Source organism: Dama dama, chromosome 10, assembly GCF_033118175.1.
Source record: "Dama dama isolate Ldn47 chromosome 10, ASM3311817v1, whole genome shotgun sequence".
Taxonomy (NCBI): domain Eukaryota; kingdom Metazoa; phylum Chordata; class Mammalia; order Artiodactyla; family Cervidae; genus Dama; species Dama dama.
In genome coordinates this window covers 34,387,509-34,412,385 of record NC_083690.1, presented here as the reverse complement: position 1 = coordinate 34,412,385, position 24,877 = coordinate 34,387,509, and the positions used below count along the sequence as shown (strand labels likewise).

Below are 24,877 nucleotides of genomic sequence, written 5' to 3'. Positions count from 1 at the left end.
GTAAGGGTCACTGTTGGCTGACAGCAAGGACCAGGGACCTCGAGCCAAGAGCTTCCGGGACCTGGATTAGCCAATGATCTGAATGGGCTTTGAAGTGGATTCTTTCCCAAAGCCTTGAGGGAGGTTGATGCCTCCATCTTAGCCCAGCGAGACTGGTGTCAGACTTCTACCACCAGACCTGTGAGATAATAAATGTATTGCTTAAAACAGTTCCTTTTGTGGTCATTTGTTACAAGAGGCAAAAAAAAACAAAAACAACAACAAAAAACCACCAACTAAATACAGAAGCCAAAAGAGGCAGTTAAAGGTCAGGTCAGCTTCATCAAATGCTGATGAGAGTCCAGTAACTGGAGGACAAAGAGGAGTCTAAGGGATTTGGCAACAACAACAGTGAATGGTGGCCTGAACCCCGGGAAAGTGGTATTGGAGTGGAAAAGAAAATGAAGAGTAAGGAGATGGAGACAGAATAGTTGAGAAAGCCTTTGCAGCAACCCTTTTGAGAAGTTTTTCCCTGGAAGAGGAGGAATGAGACCACCTGTAGCAGGAGGGAGATTTGGGACAAAGAGAGGCCTGTTTGTTTTTAGGTGGGGGATTTAGGGACACACCTAAGCGAAATGAAATGATCCAGTGGTCAAGGCAAGATGGGTGCAGGAGAGATGGGAAGCCCAATGGCGTCCAGTCCTCAACTTGGCAAGAGTGGGAGGAAGTAAGGAACAGGTTGGGGCGGGTAGGATCCCGGCCATTCTTCCTTTGTACCAGGAGCACACAGGTGAGGCAGACTTGCTGATGGCCAGGGGCAGGCCCAGCATCACCTTGCTTTTGCAGGAACTGGGCAGTTTGACTTTAGAGTGCTGTCCGCCTCTTATGGGTCCCTGGAGCGGGAAGAAGAAGGGAGGGTTGACATCACCCACATCGGTGGTCCTGACCGTTCCAGCAGCCCCTACCCCCACCCCGCGTCTGGAGCCTTGTCCTCTGTAGCGTGTCCCGCCAGCCACGTGTCCGCAGCTTGGCCATCACTTACCCGGCGGCTGATCTCAGCACCTGCACGTCCCATTCACTGTACCCTCGCCGCAAGCTGCGTCACGCTCCCCACGCCCCTGCCTCGTGTCCCGTGGTGCGCCACGTGTCCCGTCATGCCCCACGCGGCCTCAAGTAGCGCGGGATCCAGCTCTGTGCGTGCCCCACCCCCACTCCCGCCACGTGCCCCCATCACGTGACCTCCGGGGCGTCTGCACACGTGGTCTGGCGCACTCCCCAAGCGGCCACTGGCGGTTGGCGGCGGTTGGAGCAGAGCGATGAACGTGTCCTCACGGCCCCTGAACGGATTGCCACGGTTGGACGCGGAAGACCGGGTATAAAAGGGCGACCGCGTCGCTGTGGGGCATAGGGCGGCGGGGCCTGGGGGCAGGCGGCGGGGAAATGGGGGGCAGCGCCCGGAACCCGGGAGTCCTACAAAGAGACGACTCCCCCAGCCAGGTGAGGGCCCGGGCGCTGGGGAGTAGGGGTTGGTTGGAGCCGCCAGAGTCAGGGTGCCCGTCCAGGGCTCTGAGGTGGTGTGTTTCATCCCCCATAAGTCTCCGTACCAGCGCTTAAGCCAAAGGATGCTGGACATTTCGGGGGACCGGGGCGTGCTGAAGGATGTCATTCGAGAGGGAGCTGGAGAGCTGGTGACACCGGACGCTTCCGTGCTCGGTATGTATGGCGGCCGGGCCCGGGTGCCGTCTGCCCTTGGGAGGCTGGCGATGCCCGAGTGCTGGGTTTCAAGGGATAAGCGAGGGAACCCATTACCCCTTTGTGTGAGACGGCCATGAACAGGGGCTCTGGGAGGCCCACCAGCCCAGCTCTTGAACCACACCGCCAAAGGGCAGGCATATAAACGTTGAGCAAAGCCTTTTCCAATCATGGGCTGGGGGCCTAGTTTAAGGTACTTAATATTGTTTCTGTGTGACCGAGAGATTTGATATGGAGGCATGAGTGTCTTTCCTCTTTCCTAGTGAAATATTCTGGATATCTGGAGCACATGGACAAGCCTTTTGATTCTAATTGCTTTAGGAAAACTCCTCGGCTCATGAAACTTGGAGAAGGTAAGTTCAGGTGAAAGTGAAAGTGTTGGGGACTCAGTCCTATCAGACTCTATGACCTCCAGGTTCCTCTGTCCATGGAATTCTCCAGGCAAGAGTACTGGAGTGGGTTGCCATTCCCTTCTCCAGGGGATCTTTCCCACCCAGGGATTGAACCCAAGTCTCCTGCAATGAAGGCAGATTCTTTGCCATCTGAGCTACCAGGAAGCCCAAGCTCAGATAAGGAGCTGGGAAAAAAGAAGTTGCTTGGGGGAACTGATGCAGGGCAGTGCCTGAGGACTGGAACACTGTCCAGAGCACTTGAGTTGGTTTTTCTGAGGCTGGATTTTGCTAAAACAGCCATGTTGTCTTCCACATTCTCCTCTGAGACCTAGGTATTTGGCTGCCCTGGCAGGGTTATCTTTGCATTCGTGATGTAATCAGGGGTGCTACATACTTCTTTATTATGAAGACGTTTGTTGAATGACTATTCCACAAGGCAGAGTGAAAAGAAAGGATGTACTCATGGTTAGAAAGGCTGGGACCAGTGTCATAAAGATTGATACACTCCAGACAACTATCCTGGTGAAATTTGGGGAGGTATAAGCAGTGTTTGGTGGGAATGCTTAATGGAGGCACAGTTCATTTCAGCTGGGAATGCTTCACGGCAGATGGGGCATTTGAAATGAGCCCTAAAGTTTGAATGAGAGTTCGCTCAGAGTAGAAGCTGGGCGTGAGGGGGTGGGAGAACAACATTGTAGGAAGAAGGAACTACATGAACAAAGATGTCGAGGCCCGGACACTGCAGAGGCTGGAGGAGTCTGGGGGTGGTGGTGATTTGGGACAACAACGCAGAAGGCTTGGGGATACCTCTCGAAGAGATGTGGATGTGAAGGGGGAGGCACTGGGGGGCGCTGGGCCAGCTTCCACCGTGTTTTTTGTCACTTCTTCCAGATATCACACTGTGGGGCATGGAGCTGGGCCTTCTGAGCATGCGGAGAGGGGAGCTGGCCAGGTTCCTGTTCAAACCCACCTATGCCTATGGAACGCTGGGCTGCCCTCCCCTGATCCCCCCAAACACCACCGTCTTATTTGAGATCGAGTTGCTTGACTTCCTGGACTCTGCTGAGTCGGACAAGTTTTGTGCCCTCTCGGCGGTAAGTTCTGGAGCACAGATGTTAGCACTTTGATAGAGAGATGGGTTTGGGTTTCAGGTAATTATCCTACCCCACTGATGATCGTCAGCCCCAGGGTCTAGCCAAGGGTCTGGTGTGGAGAGGTGGAGGGGAGGAGTATCTTACCACTCGCTGTCTTGAGTGCTGCTGGCTCTGATGTGTGGGTACATGTGCTCGGCCAGGGGTTTGTTATGGACCAGCAGGTTGAGCTGACCTTTGTCACCATTTGCCTAGGTCTCCCTGAAAGACAGTATTTGCTTCTCAGTTTTGTTTGGTTTTCAGCAAGTCAAGCATTGGTATGAGCAAGTCAAGCTCATACCTAGGTTGACTATGTAATTTGTTGTCCAACCTTGACCCTTGAGAGAGAAAGGGACTACTAACTGATGGAATACGAGGACACGGGGTGTAAGCTGGGAGGGATGGTTTCTGTCTTAACATAACTTTAAAGCTGCCTTTCCTCTGTAGCCTCACACGTAACTCATCCCGTACAGACAGGGCTTCTAATCGTCAGCAGTCACGCGTGCTCCTTGTCCTGCTGGCTCAGCCCGGCTGTACACGAGGCCTCAGATATCCTCCCCAGGTTCACATCTCTATATGGTGTCTCCCTGGCTAAACTGTCACCACCACAAGGGAGAGACATTACCTTTTTCTCTTTTCACAGAACAGAGGTTTTTGCAGATAACCTGGGTCCCCCCTCTTGTGTGCTGATTTAGAATCTTTGGGGGTGGGCCTAGGACGTCGGTTTAAAAAGGGGCTCCACTGGTGATTCTGGTGTGTACCCAGGGTAGAGCATCATGGTTGGAAAGACAAGTGGAGCTCTGGGCAGACCAAGACTGTCAGATGCTTGCTGGATGAGTGGTTGTCCTGAGACCTGACCTTTGTGCTTGGCAAGTTCCATCAGTTTCTAATTCTGTGAGAAACTGCTTCTTTAGGGAGCATCTCTGGGTAGGACTAAACTAGTGGACTTCCATTTGGCCCTCATCCGTAAAACAGCAGTAATGACCACTGCCTGCTGTGGCTTCTCTTGGGATTCAGAGGTGACTCCTGCCCAGGCCCCTAGCCCAGTGCTCGGCACATCCGCGGCAGCAGAGGTCATAGTCTAGAGGAACAGCCCTAACAGCTGTCGTGACACTGGCGTGGCGGTGGGGCTTTCAGTTTCCTTGCTGACGTCCTTGTCTTTGATCCTTAGGAGCAACAGGGTCAGTTTCCACTTCAGAAGGTCCTAAAGGTGGCAGCTACTGAACGAGAGTTTGGCAACTACCTTTTCCGCCAAAATCGTTTCTATGATGCCAAAACGAGATATAAACGGGTAAGACTGCTTCAGAGTGTAAGTTTAGACCCTGGAAACTTCCTTCTTTAAGAGGGAGAGACTTTATCTCTGTCCCTTCTTCTCACCTACAACTGTTAAGAAAAATCTTACCTAAAAATCCTCATGCCAGAGGGCTAAAAACTGGGAGAGGGGACGCAGCGTTTAGGGGAACTTGGTAATGTTTGAATACGGATGTGGTTTACATGAGTGTGTTCAGGTTGTGATCGTTGATCGAGCTGGATGCTTGCTTTTATACTTCACTGTGTATTTCAATAAAAAATTTTTTAAATTCTCTTTCTAGTTTTGGGTCCTCTACCAACTGACTTCTCTACCCCATTTGCCATGTTCATTTCCTGTCTCTCTGACAGTGGACATTGATATGAATCTAACTCCATTCATGCCAAGCTTCTGATTGTGATTTGGCTTCCTGTGGAGGTTCTGACAGGAATCCGCTGTTTGCTTTGTAACACGTTCATGAGTATTATGAGTACTTTCTGTGTGCCCAATTCTGCCCCCTAGGCTATAGAGGCAAACAGGATAAAGTTTAGAAGCATTCTGATTTTTGTCTCATTTTCATAGTGAGCCTAAACATTCAGGCTTTGCATTCAGCTGTGAACCACAAAATCCTGAAAAAGTTTTTCAAATAAACTGGTGATGTAATTTTTCTCACAAGAAGGGAGGCACTTCAAAGCCAGCATAAACAGCTGTTCCACAAAGCCATCAGGGTACGTTCCAGAGGTCTCTGATCAGCTGCCCTTAAGCGTGTCTTTGTTGTCTTTTTCCTTCTCAAGATGGTAGTTCAACCTGCAGCGTCATGTGGTCATCTGGGCAGGAAGAAGGGAGGGAAGAAGAGTCTGGTGTGTGTATTCATATTACAATCTTTCCAGAATTCCTCCTACCCCGACTTCTTCTTATATCCCATGGTGAATGTCCATTTGCCCTTAGCTGTATGCAGACAGGAAGCTGGAGAGTATGGTTTAATTAGTACGTTGCTGCTTTGAATGAAATGGAGGCTCTGTTGGAAAAGGAGGGAAATACATGTTCTCTTTCTCTGACTCTTTCTCTTAGCATAATACCCTCTAGGTCCATTCGTGTTGTTACAGATGGCAAGGTTTTGTTCTATCTTATGGCTAATATTCCATTATGTATATGTACCCCATGTTTAAATATTCATCTATTGTTGGGCACTTTGGTGGTGGTGTTCAGTAACTAAGTGGTTTCTGACTCAAGGCCCCATGGACTGCAGCATGCCAGGCCTCCCTGTCCATCATCAACTCCCGGAATTTGCTCAAACTCATGTCCATTGAGTTGGTGATGCCGTCCAACCGTCTCATCCTCTGTCACCTCCTTCTCTTCCCCGCACTCAATCTTTTCCAGCATCAGGATTTTTTCCAATGAGTCGGCTCTGGCTACTGTAAATAATGCTTCGTCAACAAAGGGTGTATGTATCTTTTCAAATTAGTGTGTTTGTTTTCTTTGGACAAATACCCAGGAGTGGAATGCTGGATCATATAGTAATTCTGTGTTTAATTTTTTGAGTAACCATACTGTTTTCCATAGTGGCTGCATCAATTTATATTCTTGCCAACAGTGCCCAAGGGTTTTCTTTTCTCCACATTCTTACTGGCTGTTTGTTGTCTTTTTGATAATAGCCATTCTGACAGGTGTGAGGTGATACCTTATGGCGGTTTGATTTGCATTTCCTTGATGATTGGTGGTGTTGAGCATCTTTTCACGTGCTTCCTGGCTGTATATATATCTTCTTTGGAAAAATGTCTGTTTGGATCCTCTGCCTATCTTTCAAAAAGTTGTTTATTTTTTTATGTTAAGTTGTATGAGTTCTTTGTATATTTTGGATAATAACCCCTTATTGGATATATTATTTTGCGGATATCTTCTCCCATTCATTGGTGGCCTTTCCTTTTTGTTGATAGTTTCCTCTGCTATGCAGAAGCTTTTTAATTTGATGTAGTTCCGTTTATTTTTGCTTTTGTTTCCTCAGCCAGAAGAGACATATCCAAAAAAGTATTCCTAACATGGGTGTCAGAGAGCATACTGTGTTTTCTTCTAAAAGTTTTTTGGTTTCAGGCCTTACATTTTAAGGACTTCCCTGGTGCCCAGATGGAAAAGAATCTGTCTGCAATGCAAGGAGACCTGGGTTCGATCCCTGGATCAGGAATATCCCCTGGAGAAGGGCATGGCAACCCACTGCAGTCTTCTTGCCTGGAGAATTCCATGGACAGAGGAGCCTGGCAGGCTACAGTTCATAGGGCTGCAAAGAGTCAGACATAATTGAGCACAGCACACAGCCTGTGTTTTAAATCTTGAAATTGCATGTGGTCTGAGTCAGTAGTCCAGTTTGATTCTCTTGCCTGTAGCTGTCCAGTTCTCCCAGAACCATTCATTGTTTACTGTTGCTGAGCTAGAATTCATGCAGCGTAAAACTCACACCTAAGTGTGCAGTTCAGTAATCCTCAGTTTATTCACAAGGCTGTGCAGCCATTACCACTGCCGAGTTCTGGAACATTCCATCACCCCAGAACGACACCTGTGAGCAGTTACCGTTCCCTCTTACACCTCCGATGATCCCTGTTTTACTCTTTCTATGGATTTGCTTATCTGGGATATTACATGTAAATAGAATTATGAAGCATGTGATCCTTTGTGTTTGGCTTCTTTCAGGAAGCAAAATGCTTTCAGAGTTTATCTATGTTGTAGCATGTATTAGCAGTTTATTCCTTTTAAAAAAACTTATTTTTTAAATTGTGGTAAAATTTGCCAAACATAAATTTTACCATTTTAAGCACTTTTAGGTATACAACCCCGTGGCATTAAGTACATTCAGAATGTTGTGCAACCATCACCACTGCCTGTTGCAGAACTTTTTCATCATCTCAAACAGAAGTTCTTTATCCAGTAAACAGTAACTCCCACTTCTCCTGCCCCCAGCTTCTGGTAACCTCTATTCTATTTTCCGTCTCTATGAATTTATCTATTATGGGTACTCATGTAAGTGGAATAATAACAATATTTATCCTTTTCTGTCTGACTCCTTTCACTTAGCATAATGTTTCTAGTTTTATCCATGCTATAGCATATATACTAATACATGCTATATTTCATTCATTTTTATAGATGAATAACATACTCTGTTGTGTGGATCTTACTGGGGCTTCCCTGGTGGCTCAGATAGTAAAGACTCTGCCCTCAGTGTGGGACACCCAGGTTTGATCTCTGGGTCAGAAATTGCTTTTCCTTGGGGAAAGGAATGGCTTCCCACTCCAGTGTTCTTGCCTGGAGAGTTCCATGGACAGAGGAGCCTGGCAGCCTGCGCCTGTTGGCTGTAGTCCGTGGGGATCTCACTGCCTTTTGTGTGTGTGTTCATCAGTTGGAGGACGTTTGGGTTGTTTCCACTTTTTGGCTGTTGTGAATAATGTTTCTAAGAACATTTGTTCACCAGTCTTTGTGTGTAGACTGATGTTTTCAGTTCTTTGGGGTACATAGCTAGGAGCGCAATTGCTGGGTCATATGGTGAATCTTTTTGAAGTACTGCCAAATTGTTTTCCATGGTGGCTACCACTTTTCACATTCCCACCAACAATACAAGGCTCCCAGTTACTCCACATCGTCACCAACACTTACCTTCCGTTTTTTAAAATTACAGACATCCTAGTGGGTGTGAAGTAGTATGTCATTGTGATTTTGCATTTCCCTGATGACTAATGATGTTGGGTGTCTTTTCATATGCTTATTAGCTATTTGTGTATCTTCCTAGGATAAATGTTTATTCAGATCCTTTGCCCATTTTAAATTTGTTTGTCTTTATTGTGGAGTTGTAAAAGTTCTTTATTCTGGATACTAAACCCTTATCAAATGTGATTTGGTAATATTTTCTCCTATTCTGTGGTTGTTATTTTACTTTTGTATATTCCTGAAAAGAAGAAGATGTCTTTTTACTCAAAAGTCAAAATAAATTATCTGAAGGCATGGACAATGACAGCAGTAAACCGTTATATGTTGTCAACTGAAACTGGTAACTGCTTGTTATAATGATTTTTCTTAAACATCAGTCCTTCAGTCATTTTGTTCTTTCGTTTTCTTGACAGTGTCCTTTGAAGCACAAAAGCTTTTAATTTTGATTAAGTCCCGGTCATTTATTCTTTAGGTATTTGTGCTTCCAGTGTTATGATTTATCTGAGACTGCAAAGGTTTACACCCGTGTTTTCCTCTAAGAGTCTTGCTTACAGCTGAGCTCTTAGCTTTAGGTCTGTGGTCCATTTTGAGTTAATTGTATGTTGTCTGAGGTAGGAGTCAGCTTCATCCTCTTGCTTGTTGACATCCATTTATCACAGCACCACCTGCTGAAAGGCTACTCTTTCTCCATTGAGTGGTGTTGGCACCTTGTTAATAGTTGATTCTAGATGTGCATAGGTTTGTTCCTGGACTCTCCATCTGCCTTGCTGGTTCTGTTCTATTGATATGTGTCTGTCTTTTTGGGTACCACACTGGCTTGGTAGTAAGTTCTGCAATTAGAGAGTGTGAGTCTTTCAACTTTGTTCTCTCTCTGACCACCTGCCTTCACCCCGCCTTTGTTTTGGCTGTTTAGGATCCCGTGAATTTCCATATGAATTTTCAGATCAGCTTGACCATTTTTGCAAAAAAGGCAGTTGAAATTTTGGCAGCAGTTGAATTGAAAATGTAGAATAATTTGGGCACTATTGCCATCTTAACAGAATTAGGTGTTTTGATCTGTGAACATGAACTGTCTTTCCATTTATTTAGATCTTTAATTTCTTTCAACAAAGTTTTATATTTTTCAGTTTATAAGTGTTGCACTTTAAATTTATTGCCACTTACTTTATTCTTTTTGGTGCTGTTATAAATGCAATTTTCTTAATTTCCTTTTTGGATTGTTAAATACAACTAACTCATATGTTGATCTTGTGTTTTGCAACTTTGTGAACCCACTTTTTAGCTCTGATTGTGTGTGTGTGTGTGTGTGTGTGTGTGTATTCTTAGGGTTTGCTGTACATAAGACCACCTTCTCTCGACCACCTGTCTCTTCCTTCCCACAGGCCTTGATGCTCCTCCACCGGCGAGCAGCGCCCGCTGAAGAGCGGCACTTGGTGGAGACCGCCAAGCTGCTCGTTTTCCTCAATCTGTCCTTTACGTACCTGAAGCTGGAGCGCCCCACCATGGCCCTGCGCTACGGAGAGCAGGCTCTGATCATTGACCAAAAGAATGCCAAGGCCCTCTTCCGCTGTGGACAGGTGAGCGGGAGGGCAGGGACCTGGGACGGAATGCTCGAGGAATGGCCACGGTGGCGGTCAGCTGTGTTACCGCCGCGGTGCTCTTTCCTGAAGCGTGCTTGTAACACGTCCTTTGGGCAGGCTTGTCTCCTTATGACTGAGTACCAGAAGGCCCGGGATTTTCTGGTCCGAGCCCAGAGGGAGCAGCCCTTCAATCACGACATCAATAACGAGCTGAAGAAACTGGCCAGGTGAGACCACTGTTTGCAGGAGCACAGAGAAAGAAATATGTGGTGTATCTGCCGTTCTGGCCTGTTCACTTGGGTAAAGGACTGTTCGATGTTGCCAAGCCCGTGTTAGGAGGCAGCGCCCCCTAGAGCTGGCTTTAGGAAGTGCTCAGCTCTCTAAACCCGCAGCTCCGGAGAGGGGGTGGGGGTGTAGGACAGACCTCCAAACCGCACACCATTGCCCACCTGGACCATTGCCCACCTCCCTGTCCTCCTCACCAGGCGGCGCCCTAAAGAGGTGGCCAGTGTGATTTTTAGAAAGGGCAGCATTCTTCAGATATTCTTCCCTGCCAGCTGAGAACCTCTGTGCTCAACTGACTGCAGGAAGATGTCTTAAAGATGCTGGTTTGATTTGAAATGGCTCTTTCAGGTCTGAGTCATTCCCTAGGATGACTCTCTCATTACCCAGGTGATACCAATACCAGTATCTCAGTAATGTAACTTTTTCTGATTGTGGAAGCTACATATTCATTGTAGAAAACTTTGAAAATTTCAACATAAGTCCATCGCCTCATATTATAACCACTGTTTTTTTTAAAGGTGTTCTTTTGTTTCTCTTTATTTGTGAGGTTTCTCTACTTATGTTAACATTTTTAAATGTTTAATACAGATTGCTAGTTAACACTTTCTTTTTTAAAAAATATTTATTTATTTTTGGTTGTGCCGGGTCTTCGTTGCTGCGAGGGGGACTAGTTGCAGTTCAGGGTCTTCTTTGCAGTGGCTTCTCTTGTCGCAGAGCGCAGGCTGCAGGTGTACCGGCTTCAGTAGCTGTGGCACATGGGCTTAGTTGCCCTGAGGCATGAAGGAATTGAATCCATGTCCCCTGCATTGCAAGGCGGATTCTTAAGCACTGGACCATCAAGGAAGCCCTAAAGCTTTCTTGACAATTAAAAGAAAAAAAAAGCACAAGGTCTGTGTACCTCTTGCTTGGATCCAGATATTTGCGTTTCAGGCCTTGAAGACTTACAGAAGTTTCCTTTCTGGTATTTATAAACATCCTGTTAAGAAAGGTGTAGAAATTTTGGAATCTGACCATTCTTTAGCAGGAAAGCCTCAAGATAAATGAGAGATCTCTGAGTATGAGGTGTTGCTCAGCTGCACGCAGCTGACAGCGTCTCTGACAGCAGCTCCTAACCTTCGAGGCTGCTGTCTTTGCAGAGGGTGGGCTTTTTGTCCAAGTGTTTCCTGAACAGCCCTCTGGGGAGCCTTCCCCAGTCCCCTCCTCCTCCAGCATTGCTTCCACCCCCTCCTGATTGGATTTGAGGCCTGCTGAAGTTTCGGTGTTTCTGGCCCTGAGTGGAGAATTCTAGCCTCTAGGTGTTATTTCCCATAGATAGTGCACTTCTCTAACTACTGGGTATTTCTCCCTGCAGCTACTATAGGGACTACATGGACAAAGAGAGAGAAATGTGTCACCGGATGTTTGCTCCTGGTGACAATGGCTCTACAATAGGAGAAAACTAAAGGTAAGCTGACATACACAAAGCCTCAGGATGAACCCATCGTCAGGTGAAAATACTGTTAACTCCAAAACGCATTTAATACATCCTCCCAGAAGATTGTGGTTTAGCCTCACCAGTCTTAAATGAGTTCTTTTTTAAAAATAATTTTATGTATTTATTTTTGGCTGTTCTGGGCCCTCATTGCTGCATGGACTTTTCTTTAGCTGTGGGAGCAGGGGCTACCCTGTAGTTGTGGTACGTGGGCTTCTCATTGCGGAGCATGGGTTTCAGGGAGCGTGTCTTTGGTAGTTGCAGCCCGTGGGCTCAGTAGCTGTGGCTCCTGGGCTCTAGAGCACTGGCTCAATAGTTGTGGCACACACACTTGTTTGCTCCACGGCATGTGGGATCTTCCTGGACCAGGGATTGAACCTGTGTCTCCTGCATTGGCAGGCAGATTCTTTACGCCTGGACCATCAGGGAAGCAAGCCCCAGCCTTGGCAGTCTTAATCACTGTCAGAACACTGATATTAGGCTACAGTTGGGCCAAATCAATCCAGAAAACCTGTTTTATAATAAAGCATTGACTGGCTCAGGTAATTTATTGAAGACTGTACCGACAGCAAGCCAGAAGGGTTGTCCGGGTTCAGAATGCTGTCAGGCTATCGGTTGTTTACCCTCATGATCACGGGACTGACGGGAGCTCTGGGTCACTGCCCTACATCATGAGAGCCCGTGGGGCAGCATGCTGCCAGGCCAGGAAAAGATCTGGATTTAGACTTTCATGGATAAACATCACTGCTGAATGAGTATCGAATTTGCACCATCATACGGTAGAGAAGATGTGAGTCAGATCGTCGTAAGCTGGGGGCCATCTGCCGTCTAGGTGAGAAGGTGGGCCGTTCTTCTCGGTCCCCAAGTGACAAGTGCTGCCCACTGGGAGGAGAGGAGCCCTCCTCCCCGGAGCCGTGGGGCACTGTGGTGCAGAGGCAGGCCCGTGCTGTGGGCCTCCTCAGGGAGGGGCACGGAAGCCTGAAGGGCCATCCAAGGCTCGGGCTAGATTTGTAGGTTTGAGTTACTTTAGCCTTAAGTTTATACATCCAGCTAGTCCATCCTAAAGGAGATCAGTCCTGAATATTCATTGGAAGGACTGATTGAAGCTGAAACTCCAACACTTTGGCCACCTAATTCGAATAGCTGACTCATTGGGAAAGACCCTGATTCTGGGAAAGATTGAAGGCAGGAGGAGAAGGGGACGACAGAGGATGAGATGGTTGGATGGCATCACCAACTTGATGGACATGAGTTTGAGTAAACTCTGGGAGTTGGTGATGGACAGGGAGGCCTGGTGTGCTGCAGTTCATGGGGTCACAAAGAGCCGGACATGACTGAGAGACTGAATTGAAGCCTAAACACGAAAGCAGAAATGTTTCATGGCTTTTATTCACCTCCCTTACAGTAGTGAGGCTATCCTTGTAATTACTAATGTGATGGTTTATCTGGGCAGTGAAGTTGATGTTTTTCTTAATCTGGTTTTCCCCCCAAACCTGAAAGCCTCCAACCTCACCTTCCATTTGAACACATTGTTAATGATGATTGATCCAGATGTCGAGGGTTGGGGCGGTTGGTGACCGCTAAGGTTCCACTTATTCCGAGAACTAGAGACAGAAGGTGCTGGGGCAGCAGGGGGTGGATGCCCAGTCCTGCAGCAATCGCACCCCACCAGAGGTTACACACCGGGTTCTGGTTTCTCCAGGACTGCATGACATAACTCTCTTGTCTGGTTTACTGTTACTTCAGAAAATTAATGGAAACAAAATCACCTGCCTTAAACACCTGCTTGGCTTGAGTAGTTAGCTCTGCTCTCTTGAGAGAAGTCAAACAAGAGACAACAAGAAAACAGCTGCTGGACGGGCTCATGGTGATAAATCTCTTCTTTGTTTCCTGCTCCGTCTCTCTACAAAAGAGGCCTGAGAAGAAGGCAGTGAAAAGGCCCATTCAGTCCAGAGTTTTCTCACGAGTGATCTGTACGCTCTTGTCTCTGCTCCATCAGAAACAGGCAGTCGGTATCACACGTCAGCGTCACTGTCACTGCTGACCATGACCCTGTGACCCTGGCCTCAGGCCTTGTGGGGACACTGGTGTATTTGCAGGTCTTCTGAGCAGAGATGTGAGCCAGAGGACTCTTCTCCTTCGATGACTGTCTGTGTATGGCAGAAATGGAATCCCAGTAGCTTTTCACCATGACATTTTGGACCATGAGCTGGCAGGTCCTTCTGCTTAATGAAGATCCTGTTCTTCCCAGGTCTGTCCTAGAAACAAAGCCTTGGAAACCCAATAGGACAAGTTTCCTCTGTTTTCCTCACCTCCCACTTCTTTGCGTCTGGGAGACATTTTTTAGCGGCCGATTCTGAGAGGGCTTCTGGGGTGTCCCTAAGTCTCAAGTTTGTCTTATCACCAGCAGATTCCCACTGCCATTGAGGTTGTAACGCGTTTTAACTTTTGTGTTATTCATGGTTTCTCGGCTCCCCTTTTTTGTATTGTATTGTACTTTTGCCTAGTCACTTCAGATGTCTAGCTTTTTATCAATAGATTATGTCACCAACCTAGTTTTAACTAACTAGGATCATTTAAAATGTGCATTTGTCTTCCAGGCTGTTAGAAGTTACTGACTTACCTCCATGTTGTCTTCTGAGATGTTAGTTAACTTCTGGTGGAACAAGAGTCCCCTCAGTTATATTCTCTAAGACTCTGGTGATAGTAGACTTAGTTTTTTTGAGATCAGTGGGCCATGTGTCTTTCACCTTTGTATTTTCTAGCATCTGGAACCATGCCTAGCATGTGATTGGCACTCAGTAAAGGTTGGAGGGATCAAGTATGAAATAGCCGAAACAGCAGCCTCACCTCTTGAATCCTTGCCTTCCTGGCTGACTCCCGTATTGGCTGTCAGGACTCATGTTCTTGCCAGTAGCAGAAACACATCCTTAACAGTGGTGACTGCAGAAGAGGTTTGCCGAGGGGGTCCTGGGGGAGCTTACAGGGTTTGGGGAGACGCTGAACACTCAGAGCTCGTTAGTAGAGACGGAGGTTCTTGGGGAGTCAGGCCCTCCTCGCCGCACGTCTGCCCTGAGGAGGCCCTGCACCGTCTCCACAGCGTCTCTGTTACGGAGGGCATTCCTAACCCACGCCTCCCTCCTCCTCCTCAGCCAGCGCGGCTCCAGCTCGAAAAAGCCCGAAGCAGGACTGGGCCGGGTTTGGAGGGTGTGGGATCCCGGTTATCATGTCATTTCACCCACAAGGATTTCCCTGTGTGTCTCTAAAAGATAAGGGCCACTCTTGCAACATTTTCTTTCATTCTCTGAAATGCATATTTGTCTGCTCATTTGCTTTCACTTTTCTCTTTTCCATGTTGCAGACTTTCCACAAACGGTTGGTGTGTCTTGGCTGCTTATTCACATTTAAGAATGAAACAGTAAGAAAATTTGACCAGGGGCTCTGTTTACCTGGGCAGGTCTTCTCAACTCATCCTTCTTAATTTAAGGCTGAATAGATGGGTGCCAACCAAAATGCTTTGAGATCCTTAAATACCACAGGGAGGAGCTTTGCTCCAACTCCTACACTAGCTTATAAATTCTGTATTATTTTAATCTGCATATCCTCAATTTTTAGTGAGGCTGAACACCTTCTTGGCATATTTATTGGCCTGTATATTCTTTGTGCATATTTCCTGTTGATGTCCTTTGCTCACTCTTGGGTGTTTTCTTTATTGATTTGTAGGAACCCCTCTTCATGTGATGGCTGTTTACTAAATGTCTGTTATGTAAGTTCACATATTTTCTTCTGCTTGTTTTGAGTATTTATACATTTCCGTGTCTGGCTGCTTTCTGTGTGGTCTCTGGAATCCACCCTGTGCTCACACTTGGCCTGTGGGTGTAAGCAGAGGTCTGTCATGAGGGAGCAGGAGAGCTCAGGGTGTGACGGGCTTGCCGGTAGCTCTTCTTGGAGTCTGAGCGTCAGTCTGTCCACAGTGCTTTGTAATGTCCATAAGCCCATTTAATCTTCCCAACATTTTTTGAGGGAGAAATTATCTCTATTTTACAGATCAGGGAGAGGAATGAAGCTCAGAGAATCAGATCCTTTCCCTGTGAAAGTCTTTGTGTGTGTGTAAACAACTGTGACCATTTTCATTTGATTTGAAATGTAAACCCACAGATGCTGTCTGAGGCTTTGAATACATTCAGCTTCTTTCTCCAGCTGGGGTGTTATCACTGATTGCTCAGGGGTTTTTTTTAATTTCTTTCTTAGGTGTTTAGGAATTTCCTCCCTTTGCTCTGCTCTCCATACTTAAGAGAAGCTGAAGCCTTTGTGCTGCAGAATTAAGATTGAGCCCTGTTGCTTGGCCAGCCTCAGGGAAAGAGCATCTTAACAGATTTTTTTGAAAATGTTTTCTGGAAAGTCAGCAGCTCCCGAGAGGCTCGGGTAGAAATAAAGGCTAGTGATAAGCTCCTGTGGTTGAGGTTCTAGGGCTCCTTTAGCCCTGGTTCAGAGTGTCCGCCAGAGTGAGCCCTGGAACTGCAGGCGCCGCAGAGCTCGGTGCCGAGGCTTGGGGGTCCTCTGGGGTCAGGGGCTCCCTTGTTCCAAAACAGCCTTCCTGTGTCCGGCCTGCGCTCGTCAGTTGCCAGGAAACCCTAGGAGGAGGTCATCATCCCTCGCAGTGTGTGACCAGATTCAGATGAGAATCTGCTTGATCCTGTTCTTCCCAAAGGGATTAAGGAGAAACTCAAATCCACTGTAGAGTCTATAAAGGTATTTCATGCCTCCAGTTAGACGCATCTGAGTCCTGAATAAATATAACTTGCTTCAGTGTATTTTTGTGATTTTATGTGTTGTCAGTTCTGACTGACTTTTCCTGCATCCCCACTTCTTTTACTCCTCCCAACAGAGGTGTGTTTTCCTGGGAGTAACTGGGCATCCATCCTCTTGTTGGATGAGGGTCATGCCGTTTTCCAGGCAGACTGTTAGTCTCTTGATCTTTAGCAAATCTGTGAAATGCCTTTTCCTCCAGCTCAGGAGATGTCTCTGATGCCATCCCTTTGTTGTGTGGCTATAAATAGTCCCCTTGGGTTGGCACCTTTTGATGTACCCCTTCCTGGGGAAAGTTTCCGCTGGTAGTTTCTTCGGCCCCCTCACCTCTCTTCTCAGCCCCTTTGGCAGCCGTTGTTGCTGTTCAGTTGCCAAGTCATGTCCGACTCTTCGTGACCCCATGGACTGTCCATGGCAGGCTTCTGTGTCTCTCAGAGTTTGCCCAAGTTCATTCATGTCCATCAAGTCAGTGATGGAAGCCAAACATCTCATCCTCTGTCGCCTTCTTCTTCTGCCTTCAGTCTTTCCCAACATCAGGGTCTTTTCCAGTGAGTCGGTTGTTCTCATCAGGTAGCCAAAGTATTGGAGCTTTAGCATCAGTTCTTTCAAAGAGTGTTCAGGGTTGATTTCCTTTAAGATTGACTAGTTTGATCTTCTTGCTTTCCAAGGAACCCTCAAGAGTCCTGACAGCCATGAAAGGCCCCAAACCCACTGCCAACTGAGGTTTACTTCTGGACTCTTAGTGAGTGAGGTATCAACAAAGGCTAGTTAATTAAATTCAGGAGATAAACTAGGTTCCTTTTTCTAATCTTCTAATCAGTGATTATTGAAGTGCTCTTACCTTTCCATAGGGGGCTGAAAAATGGGAAATCTGGATTCTCAGACTTAGCTTGCTTTCTGCAACATCAGCCGAGTCACCGAACCCCTCTGGGCTGCAGTCTTCCCATCTGTACGATGCAGTGATCAGATCTTTAAGATCTCTCTGCACTTCGGTTCCCGTCAGATGTTGGCTCAGTCTGTTTTTAATTTCTTGGATTCGTAATTACCTAATTATGAATAAGCCGTGTCTCCAGGCCTGTGTAACCCAGGCCCTGACTTAGATAAATAAGGATCCAGGCACATAGTGAAAGAAGTGAGCATCAGTAGTAAAGAATTAGCAGGAAGTCACCCAGGAGGAGGTAGAGAGGATAGACCCTGGGAGCAGGAACTGAGGGGACAGGCTGGGAGCCTGGGGGACGAGTGGGAGATTTAGCTGGGAAGGCTCTGGTGGGCTTCAGGGAGCCATGAACGAGCCCCTGAGTAGTTGTGTGTCCTGCACAGAGAGACGGGACAGCTGCTATCAGCTTCACAGCGGGGTCTCTGACACCGGGAAAGGTAGAAACAAAAAGAAGACAAAAGAAACCCTCTAGGAGGTGAATTTCATAGAGTAGTGACCAGCAGTGTCACGCCCACCAACACAAAGGACGAGGACTGAGAAATAATTCAGTCGTTCATCCGTCAGTGTGGAGTGGTGGGAATGCAGGTAAGACCACGTGCCTACCCCCTGGGCGTACCGAGATCAGGAAGTGCAAGGCAGGGAGCAAGCCAGTATTGCTGGCTCAGCCTCCTTGAAACCTGGCTGGTGGGGCCCCTCCCCAGGGACTTGGGTTCAGCAGCTTGGCTGGGGCCCCAGACTTGCTGTTTCTAACAAACTTCCAGGTGATGTGGATCAGCCGGCCTGTGGAGCACAATAAGGTAGACGGCTTTCTCAAGACATCCTCATGAGAAGAGGAAAGAAGCGAATGCAATGAATAATGCAAACCTTGTTTTGAAACAAGGGTGGCCGTTGGTGGCACTTCTGACCCCTGTTTGTCATATATTCTGCTGTCTTCTCCTCCGTGCAGTGGCAGCTGATGGCCGTGAGCGCTGACAGATGTCATCGGAGGAGGTGTGCTGAGTCCGGGGCCACCCCCAGGTCAGGGCAGAGGCCCGGGTGCTCTCGGGTTCAACTTACACCTAGCAAGGGTGGGCTTCGGGGGACCACGCAGAGAGCGCGATACGTGTTCCCAGCAGGAAGCCTGCCTCACGCCAGGGCTGAGAAGTAGAAGTAGTCAGGGTGGGGGTGCGCACCAGGGACGCTGAGGGGACTACAGCAGGAGGAGTCCGTGCGCAGCAGGCCACCAGCGGCCAGGGCCGAGGTGGGGACGGGCAGATGACGGCGGGCCCAGCAGTGAGGGCTGGCTTTGCACGGCAGTGGGGAGGGGGCAGCAGGGAGGACCGAGGAGGCCAGAGGGCATGGCCAACTGGAGGGGTGGGCGAACATCACATCGTGGAGTACGTGAGGGGGCTCGGGCTTCTTGTAAAATTCTTCTCCCTCAGTAGGATGTTTGAGATACCCAGACTAGGTTATTCCGATTGAGTGATGCATTTTGAGTTAGAGAACTAGTTAAGTGACTTCAGGGAGGGTCTAGGAATCTTCACCTTTTTGTGTGTTATCTGGGACTTGAAGAGGGATCCACAGCTTTCACCAGTTTTTCAAAGGCTGTATGACCCACACGAGGTGAAGATCCACTGTTCTAGAGGTTTCTCACAGACACTGTTCACGTCTGCCCGCTCACTGTGGCTCACGAGCTCTAGACCAGGGCTTTGGATGGGCAGGGCTGGTCCACGATGCCGTGGGAACTCCTTTTATCCACCTGGCCCTCAGCCCTTTACCCTAGGGTTTCAGACAGAGACACCCCGGGCTCCGCAGGCTCCGGCTCCAGGTCCCAGGATTACATCACTTCCCTGTCTTCTCGGTTACGTTCTCACACCCTTCTCTGATTACTGCCCACTATTCTGTGCAGCTACTGTGGACGCTGATCATATTGTTGCTGGAGTTTCTATTTCACAGTGACTGTGCCTTTTCCCCAGGCCTGGGGTTCACTCTCCTCAGAAGCAGCTTGTTTAGTATTAATATATTCAGCTGGAGTCTGCCCTGCTGGACTTTTGTCTTTGTTCCCTGCCCAAGTCTGATGACTTCTGTCTTTGTAGGTCTCCTGGCTGATCTTTCCTTGAGCCCCGGGTACATGACGGCTTTCTCTCTGCCTTTTGCACCTTAGTATGCAATGAGTATTGGATTTTCAAAATGAAACGTGAACTCCTCCATTTTGATGCATTTTTGTTCATGCTAAAGTGTCCCTTTTTATTAGTTTCAAATTGAAAATTCTGTTGACTGAACGTCACAAACCCCAGTGTCTGATCTTGGACATTATCCGTGCCCATCTGCATCCTCGGGCGCACATGTTTGTGCTGCGTGAATATTGAATACAGGGCTTATTTCTACAGTCAGTGTGTGGGACACAGACTGGATTGAGTTTTTGTTTTCATTGATGATGATTAAACTTTTTATTATGGATATTTTCAAACCTATTCAGATTTAGAAGGAATAGCATGACAGTGTGGTTATCAGCATTCTGCCGTTCTGTTTCTTCTACCACCCCCCGCCCTGTAACTTTTTGTCAGTATTTTAATTTAAATTATAAAAATGCTACGTGCTTATGGTTTTAACCCAGAAGGTGGAGAATAAAAGGTCCCTGTACCCAAACCTATTTTCTAGAGGTAACCACTGACGTTTCTTATGTGTCCTTCCCAAAGCATTTCTGTGAATATTCAGGATTGTGGGTGTCTGTGTAATCTTCCACACAAATAGAATTATACATTTCGTACCATAATGCAGTTTGGGTGTTTCCTAGGCTAGCATACAAAGAGCTGCCTCATTTTAAGAAAACAACTCAGTGGTGTTCCATCCTACGAGGGAATCATCATATTCTTAACAGTGATTGATAGGGAGATGGACAGGTGGATGGGTAGACAGACAGATGACATGGTTATCCCCTCAGCTGAATTTTCCATGATATTTGTTAAAATGTCATGTTACTGGGTGGTACACATGTAACTTCAACTGATCCAGGAGTCACTAAAGTGACCTCTCAAGTGTCTGTACCAGCTTATATCCCCTTTGGTGCTGTTGAGATTCCATTATTTAGCTTTGCCATCATTAGTATTGTTAGATGTCTTAATCTTTGCCAGTTTGGTGCATCCAAAATAAGATCTTGTTATTAGTATTGACATGTCCCTGATCAAGCATCTTTTCAGATGTTCATGTGTCCTTTCTATAAATTGTCTGTTTGTTTCCCTATAACCAAACGCCTTTCCAAGTTTTTCAGGTTTTGGGGTTTGTTTGTTTTCTTTTTTTTTTTTGATAGTAACATGTCAGTTGCTTCCCTGGATACTCTAGGCATACGATCGTCACATTCAAGTAATGGTAACTTTGTCCTCTGCTTCCCACCTTCTCTTATCTTACTCAGAGCCCATCTCCCACTGTGGGCTGAGTACTTCCAGAATAGTGTTAGATGGTGATGACGGCTCAGCACCGTGTCTTTGTGACCATAGTGGGTGGACCCGTTGCTGCTGTATTGCTCAGCATGATCCAGGCTTTCAGTGAGGATACAGCCTACTTTCTGTCATGCTAAGGAAATGTTTTTATACTCGAGTTTCTATCAGGAACGATTGTTATCAAATGCCTTCCTGTCACAAAGATAAGCTTTTTTTTCCTTTTAACCTTTGACCTATCATTATGGTTTATAATGTTGAATCTTTGCGGTAGGGATAGAAATATTGTGCATTTTTAGCTGGTTGCTTTGCGAGGACTGAGCGCCTTTAACACAAAAGAGCACATTCCTTCCCTAAGCAGACGCAGTCATGGGACATTCTGTAGTGAAAGACTTGTAAGCTGAGTAGGAGAATTGGAGGCAAAAAGAAACTGCATTTGCTCCTCATGGGTTAACAGGAGTCCTCGGTTTTCCTTGGGCTGCTTGATGAGCGCTGGCACAGGCGAAGGGGCTGCTCTTCCTGCCGTGGTACTTAAGCCCGCAGTCTCTTCCACAGAGCAGGCAGACTCATCCTTTTTAAAGAGTCAGTTCTCTGTTCAGAAGCTCCAGTGACTTCCACTGAACAGAGTAAACCCGAAGTCCTTTCAGTGCCTCTGTGGCGCGCGTGACAGGCCCCTTGCTGGCTGGCTTCCTTGTGCTCACTCCACTTTGCCCACACTGACCTCCTGGCGCCTCTCACACTCTCCAGATGTGTTCTTGACTCTGGGTCTTTGCACTGACATTCCTCCAAGCTGGAAAGCCCTTCTGACTATTCAGAGCTCAGTCTACTTAATGTCGCCTCCTTGGAGAGGTCTTTCCACTTACTTTATGTTAAATTACAACTGACGTCCTTCTGTGTCCCTATAGCCTGCTGATTTTTCTTCACAGCAGTTATGTGTGTTGGTTTATCTCTTTATCCCACTAAAGAGTGTCCCAGGAGGTTTGTCAGTTGCATTTCCCTGGTGCCATGTTTTTCTGTAATGTACTATGGAGGGCAGCCAAGCAGGCTTAGTCAGCAGAGTGCCGCAGCACTTAGAGGCGCAGAAGAGCACGCCTCGTGGTAGGTTGCGGTGAGCAGCGCGACGGACGCCCTGAGGAAGCACTGGCCGCCTCTCCTCCCTGCGCTGGCCCACCTGCTCTGCCCAGGGCTCGGGGTGAGGGGCCAGTGCAGGCCGCTCTCCCCCCACTCAGAAGCTGCTGCTCAGCGAGACAGCAGTGAAGGATGTGTTCTTAACTGCGACCCCCTGCCCCCAGCCCGGGACACGCACATGCACCAGGGCCCCGGGCTGGGCCGGCGCGTCGGCCCGCGCCCACCCCCGTGTCCCGGCATTTCCCGTGGCCCTGGGCCCAGCTGGGGAGGCGGTGACTGCAGAGCCCTCAGTGCTTGTCCTACTGGCTTTCGTGGCGTCCCCACCTCCAGTCGCGGTCATGCTGGTCTTGTGACCGCTGAGTGAAGTATATCCTGTAGGAATGCTGGATAGCTGAGGAGGGAGGTACGACTGGCCCAGGATCACAGAGCGGGAACAGTGGCACCGGGAGTCCACGTGGATCTCCTGGCTCTGGATAAACTACCACACTGGGTCCCTGCGTCAGCGCCGTGTTCCCGGCCTCTGTGGTGAAGCCAGCTGTCCCGTGGAGCTGTCCGGGCGAGGCCTGTCCGGACGTCTTGTCTGGCTACATCCCTAGTGGTCAGTGCTGCCCAGTGTGTGTCCCAGGGGTTTCATGTGTCCCCCTGAAAGCAGCCGCTTGTACGTTTGGCCCTTTGGGAGTGCTTTTGACACCCTCAAGTGTTTGAGGACGTATAGCCCTTGTGGAACAGTTGCGATGGACTAATGAGAGCTCTGCCCACACTCAGGAGTTGGTCATCTATTTGGAGGCTTCATCTGAACAATGAAGTTGAACTGGATGGTGTCAGGGGCCCTTCTGTTCTGATTTTCTGAGATGGTGTTCTTGAAGTTTCAAAGCCACCGTATTAACCAGTCACCATTTCCCCAGGACCCACCCCTTAGGGCCCTTGCCCCCTAGGGGCATCTGTCTGTCCCTGGTTCCCGCCTGGACTCAGACCCGAACTGGCTCTGGTGCCCTCTGGGACGGCTGAGTCCCACTCTGTTCCTAACTGCTGTTTGATTTCCTAGATTTCGCAGCTAATGACAAGCGAGAGAAGCGAGGCTGCCCAGAGTTCTCCATCGTTATGGGAGGTGGGCAGAGCGCTTTCTGGAAGAATCTCCTCAGCGCAGACTGTGCCTGACCTGCTTGGAAGAGGGGCTGAGTGTCTGCAGCCCAAGGCCACAGCCACGGCCCCGTCTGCGACTGATGCTGCTGAAGTGTTTTCACAGCTGCTGCTTTCTGTTTCTCGTTTTCATGCAGAGGAGGTGAAAGGGTAGCTACTGACAAGTAGGAGAATGCTATTTTTTAAGGCAATTGCTTGTTTTTTCAAATAGAATTAGTCCTTGGCTTTTCTCCAGTCCCAGCCCCCTTCCTGCTGCTCGTGTCCCTGGGTGAATACAAATAGGGATTGCTTTGTGTATTTTGTAGGGCTCTCAGTTTTGAAAAAGAGAGAATTATGTTACAGATGTTTTTGTTGTAAGTAAATAAAACACTTCCTTGTCTTTGCAAGATCCAGTGTAAATTGTGTTGAGTTCAGCTAAACTTATGAAGTCAGTAGATAGGGCAGAGGGACAGCTATTCACTGAGACCAGTTGGATAAGCGAGAGTGGGAGTTGGGTTCATTTTCTGGAGCCACAGCAGTTCTTTTTGACCTAAGGGTAAATGCTTGGGCATTGGCATTGGGGTTCCCTTGAAATCTGCTCCCTTCCGTGGGGAGCTGTTTCAAGACAGTTAATTGGAAACCTGGGAGCCAGCCAGTCCTCCTGCACTGTTGTGGGCTGCGTGTCTTGCAAAAATGTGTGTGTGTTGAGGTGTTAGAAAGCCAGCCTCCCCGTGGTGTCTTGGACAGTGTGGTACTGGGTGGTGACCGCTGCCCCTTGAGGGTCTGCCCGGGGCCCTCACAGCATCACTGCCGCTCATTCTTGGTGCAAGCCTGGGAGGTGAGCAGTGGCCCTGCCCTGACCAGGAAGGAACAGACTGGCCTCGAGGGACTGTGACACTGCCCCAGGGCTCTCCCGAGTCGTGGCCGCCTCTCCCCATCATGGGGCAGCGGGGCTGGTTTGGATGGACCTCCGGCTCCCAAAGGGCTTGGCCGTCCCCACCCAGCCCCAGTACTCAGTCCTCCTCTGTGAGCCTTGCTCTCCCCACCCGCCAACTTACCGTCTCATTCAGAGCCATGGCCTCAGCCCAGGGAGGAAGGTCTGGGCCTGGGTCACGCATGCAGTGAGGGCCGAGCTGGAGTGCTCCTAACTCAGAGGGCGGCCCGTCCCGCGAGATGCTCAGGGACCTCTCCCCGCTCCCCACGCCCACAGGCTGGTTGCCATCTTCTGAACAGGATCTGGGGGCTTTTCGCTAGAGACAAGGCTCAAAGCCCTGGCTGACTTGTGCTGAGTAAACCGGGCGATAGGTGGCGACATAACCCGCTCTATGTTTCCCGGCGAGCCCCACGGCCGCAGAAACCGCGGCCCGCCTGCCTGGGCTGCGGCAGGTGCCCTGGCCTGGGTGGGGTGGTGACCTTTGGGACGGCTCTCTGCGTCTCTCTCTCTCGCCCGAGCTGCTTCACCCAGCCCAGCCGTTCAGAGACTGGTCTGTGCTGGGCGTTGCCTCAGCTCCTGGGCCCCTGCCCTCCAAGAGGAAAAGGTGTCGAGTGTGGTTAGTCCTCAGCCTAGAGGGAGAGGCGGAGAGGCCCTGCAGGCCAGTGAGTTGTGACATGGGAGGCTGAGGAACCTGCTCCAGGCAGCCGGGAGCACAGCAGGGGCCGCAGCCCGGAGGGGACCCGCATGCCCATCTGGGAAAAGACGTCTTTGCATTTATGTCATGTGGGCAGACAAATGGCATGGGTCCAGCAGAGTGTGTGTGGGTTGGCTGAGAAATGAGACCCTCCTGAGGGCCTTGGGGAGCCCGGCAGGCCGCTCCCCAGGTGACCAGCACCCCAAAGACACCTGTTCTCTTCCAGGCTGGGCTCTTGGCTCCTTCTCTCCTAACCTCGTTAAGAAG

The 24,877-nt window shown here is 48.6% G+C and overlaps 1 protein-coding gene across 1 annotated transcript; it reads left to right on the top strand.

The window, feature by feature from the left end:
* The first annotated feature begins 1,419 nt into the window (after positions 1 to 1,419).
* FKBP6 (FKBP prolyl isomerase family member 6 (inactive)) lies at positions 1,420 to 23,279 on the top strand. Its single transcript, XM_061152286.1, has 9 exons — positions 1,420 to 1,476; positions 1,575 to 1,692; positions 1,995 to 2,084; positions 3,015 to 3,217; positions 4,425 to 4,544; positions 9,620 to 9,814; positions 9,935 to 10,044; positions 11,454 to 11,546; positions 22,909 to 23,279. Exons 1-8 carry the CDS (start codon positions 1,420 to 1,422, stop codon positions 11,542 to 11,544), a joined length of 984 nt encoding a protein of 327 aa, XP_061008269.1. The 3' UTR covers positions 11,545 to 11,546; positions 22,909 to 23,279.
* Positions 23,280 to 24,877: the final 1,598 nt, after the last annotated feature.

What these genes read in the sequence shown, in the direction of transcription:
- FKBP6 (XM_061152286.1), top strand. Translation starts at nt 1,420, where the DNA reads ATGGGGGGCAGCGCCCGGAACCCGGGAGTCCTACAAAGAGACGACTCC. An exon ending in GAGACGACTCCCCCAGCCAG is followed by an intron (nt 1,477 to 1,574) that starts GTGAGGGCCCGG and finishes ATCCCCCATAAG; the next exon opens with TCTCCGTACCAGCGCTTAAG. An exon ending in CCCTCTTCCGCTGTGGACAG is followed by an intron (nt 9,815 to 9,934) that starts GTGAGCGGGAGG and finishes TCCTTTGGGCAG; the next exon opens with GCTTGTCTCCTTATGACTGA.